The 3872-nt window shown below is 34.7% G+C and overlaps 1 protein-coding gene across 1 annotated transcript in view; it reads right to left on the reverse strand.

The window, feature by feature from the left end:
* Window positions 1-1345: 1345 nt before the first annotated feature.
* Window positions 1346-3872, reverse strand: part of LOC106107840 (probable multidrug resistance-associated protein lethal(2)03659) — a 27081-nt gene continuing 24554 nt past the window's right edge. The window contains exons 23-25 of the mRNA XM_013288845.1: window positions 3676-3782; window positions 3118-3258; window positions 1346-2745 (exon numbers count right to left, since the gene is read on the reverse strand). Of these exons, the coding sequence (XP_013144299.1) occupies window positions 2698-2745; window positions 3118-3258; window positions 3676-3782 (296 nt within the window). The 3' untranslated portion in view covers window positions 1346-2697. The remainder of the gene's footprint in view (window positions 2746-3117; window positions 3259-3675; window positions 3783-3872) is intronic.

Here is a 3872-nt window from a genome sequence, read left to right on the forward strand (position 1 = left end):
CATGAACTAGTGGTGGGCGAGTGTACTCGCAGTGAGACAGGACGCGAGCGTGCGAACAGCTATTTACATGTGAACTAGTGATGTGACCAAGTGAGCAACGGCCCAGTGTACGTACAGTACGCACGTCACGTGACCAACTAATTATATTTGGTCTACTAGTGTGTGTACGTAGTGTGTGCGGACTCCACTACGAAGACTGTGAATAGATATTAGTTTTGTATTACACGAACAATTGTATCACATCCGATTAAAATGTTTAAACTTAATGAAATTTCGAATTCTGTATACAGTTTTCTTCGATCTCAGCATCATTCTTTCGGCGATAAATTCATTCACATCTATCTCTTTCTGGTGCCAAAGGGAAATTATGTCATGACAATTAATCTAAGTTAAAAAAAAAGTATTTTTCGGTCGTCTGTCCTATTTATTTTATTTATCTCTATACTTTTCGATCGAGAGCTGATTTGAGAAATTAATTTATTTCATGCTGCTAGCGCAAAGTTTGTTGTAAGTTGACTTAATTTTAGTTTAGTTTATTTGAAATGTCTGTCCAATGACTATATTGTATCGACCAGGGTGTTAAGAACCTCTATCTAAGATGTAAGTTTCTTCCTTTATTTGTAACTGTGAGGTGCGCTGACTGAGGGAATGTAACTAGCGATGGTTTCAGGACTGTGATATGTGAGAAGGTAAAATGTAAGTCGGCAGATAATGTATAGAAGTAAAGCGATGTATGAATTTGAAAATTTTCAATGTATTGATATGTATGTAGTCATGTCCGAACACAATCCATCTCGAATATTTTTTCCTCGTCTGAGATATTTTTTAATAATTTGAGTAAAATTTTTCTTAAATAAACCGTTTCAAAGATTATAATAGTAGCGGTCACACTTGATTTAATTTTTGTATTCCTGCAATTGAGAATATCGATCAGATAATTGTTTACTTTGAGAGTTGGATTATTGTGTTCGGTCATAAATATGTGCATGTGTAAAGAACTTTAATGGCCTTACTTTATTGTAATGTGTAAATGGAAGTTATTCTTTTACCTATTTGATACTGAAACGTGTTATTACGTAAGATTGTTGTAAATAATGAATTTTGTATCGGCGGCGAAGAGCTGTCACTTCGTATCGCACATCGTAAGCAAATGGTTAATGTAGTAATATAATTTTTTAGTATTATAATGTACTCGTCACATTCCGAAGAAAGTTTTTTTTATAAAAATGTTAGATTGCTAAGTCTATTGTGGATCTACAAGAAAAGAAAATAAACGAATTAAACTACTTGTCTATTTTTTTTAGCTGAAAAAACTTTTCGTAAAATAAATAAAACTCCATACATTGTAAATATAAAAATGTATTTATGTTGCAATAATCAACAAATAACAGATTCTTAGTTTCCACAATATTCAATAATACAAACGTCTCACTAAATTCACATCACACAAAATTATACACATTATTGAGAAAAAAAAATTAAGATTCGATAAATTTCAATATTCGATATATCGCTAAGTACATAATTAAATAATTAATTTTACATTAAATCTTTGTTAACACATTCGAAATAAGTACATACGTTAAAATAAGTAATTTTGTATAAGTAAAATCATTGGTTTCTATAATTTTCTAAAATTACTGAAAATTACATACACTTGCATACCTCTTAACATTAAGTACGCAAAAAGTTTAGCACCGCGTTACTAAGACAATGTAAACACAAAACACACGTGATATTGGACCAGATATCTCGTAACGAGACTTTTTTTAATGGGAACGTCTTATAAAATGAACTTCGACTGCACGAAAGTGTCTCGTCTTGTTCCTGCGCAGTGCGAGCGAGAGCGTCGACAAGCGACAGAGAGGCACGATGCCTGAGCGTGTTGTGACGTCACACAAAACTATCGTCCGTAGAGATTACGAACGGAAAAATTTATATTTATGAATTAACATAAAATTGATATTTATTTTTAATATTATTTTTAATTAAAAGTATTTGAATTCACCAGCACATTTAGTAGTTTGTAATCATATCAGCTTTACAAGTATTAATCTATTCTTATAAATAAACCATGCATAAAACTATAATCGAATTGTAAATTTTAAAATTAATTTTGTTATAATAAATTATTTAACAAACATAGTTAAAATGGCAGCCGCTAGGTAAGTGATGCAGTCATTATAATTTGTGATTTAAACGTATCTAGAATCCGGGCGATCACGGTTCTTGTTTTAGTAAATAAATAATTATCTAGATAAATTATTGTAGTTTGTGAAGGCACGTCTTTCTATTTTTTATCAATTGAGATTTTGCTATCACAGAATTAAAGGAATTTTGTAAGAAATGCAACAAAAATAAATTTCATTTGGGATAAATATAGATTGTAAACCAATTTTGTACCGTTTGTGCTGTTCAAATGAAACTGATTGTTGTTGCATCTATGAATATATCAGATCTTGGAATTAGTGTGAGTAAAACGTATGAAAGAACCTAATACGTTTAAGTCATAGTGTTATGATTTTGTGAGTCGTATTGACGCCCTGCGCCTTCATTACATTCTAGTGGCAATGTACATATTTATATTAACGTTTGTAGTCCGCAGCTATGTTCAGTGCGCGGTGCGGTGCGGAGCGCGGCGCACGCGAACTTCGCAGTGTAGGAACAAATACGCGTCACACTCGTCACTATGTACATCTATTCAACAGCTGTCCCCGACTGCGCTGGGTATTTGCTCTCGTATGCCTGATGAAAAAAAAACAAATATGAAATGATAATAATTTTAGTAACTATGATATTTAATTGGATCTGACCCAGTGGGCAAAGACAAACTAAACTATGCAAACAGTTATTCGGGTTTTATTTATTTATTTAAAGTAACCGCGACAGCAGACCTTCTCTAACACGGCCAAATGTCCTTATTTCGCCATTTATTTGTCAATATTGACTGACCATAATCATCGATATAAAAAAACACGCGACTAATAGTCTTACACATGACAATTAGTCCCTCCCACCCTAGCAAAAAGGGTTACTACGAATCTCGCCCAGGACACTAGTAGTGGTTAAACGAATACTAGTCATTATTTTATGTTATAGTTTCGTAGATGTAGTGACCTGTTGCGCGACGCGCGCCAGCGTGTCTGCCATGGCGCGGCCGGTCTGGTCCACCATGGAGCGCAGCACGCCCTCGCTGCGCTGCAGCAGGAGGTGCGGGTGGTCGAACTCCACCAGCTGGCCCGCGTCCATCACCAGCACCTGGACATATCATTCAATTAGTCCTATCATATATCCTAGATGGATAAAATCTTACTAATATCAATGCGAAACTGTGGATTGATGGTTTATTACCACGTTATCAAAAAAAGGCTTAATGATTGATGAAATTTGTCACAGATATAGTCTGCAAAAACATAGGCTACTTAATATTTTATTTTCTTTAATTCAGCGCAGACGAATAAACAAGCAAAAGCTAGTTGTCATTCTAATATTACAAATGCGAAATTTTATATAGATGGATGTTTGTTAGAGTGATGCCTAAACGACTAAACGAATTTCGATGAAATTTGGTATAGATGTAGAGGATAGTTTGGAAGAGGGTATCGGCTACTTATTCATTTTTTCTTCAACTCAGTGCGGACGAATTAGCTAGCAAAAGTTATAAATAACACGCACCTTATCAGAGTCCATGACGGTGTGCAGCCTGTGCGCGATGGTGAGCACGGTGCACTCCGCGAACTTGTTGCGGATCGTCGTCTGGATCAGCGTGTCCGTCCTGAAAAACAACATTACCAGATTATTTTAACATCAGTAAGGTGTGTATTTGTGTATGTATTGTTAAAAAATACGTACTACTCTGGAGGATCGACTCA

This window comes from Papilio polytes, unplaced genomic scaffold, assembly GCF_000836215.1.
Source record: "Papilio polytes unplaced genomic scaffold, Ppol_1.0 DF821845.1, whole genome shotgun sequence".
Taxonomy (NCBI): Eukaryota; Metazoa; Arthropoda; class Insecta; order Lepidoptera; family Papilionidae; genus Papilio; species Papilio polytes.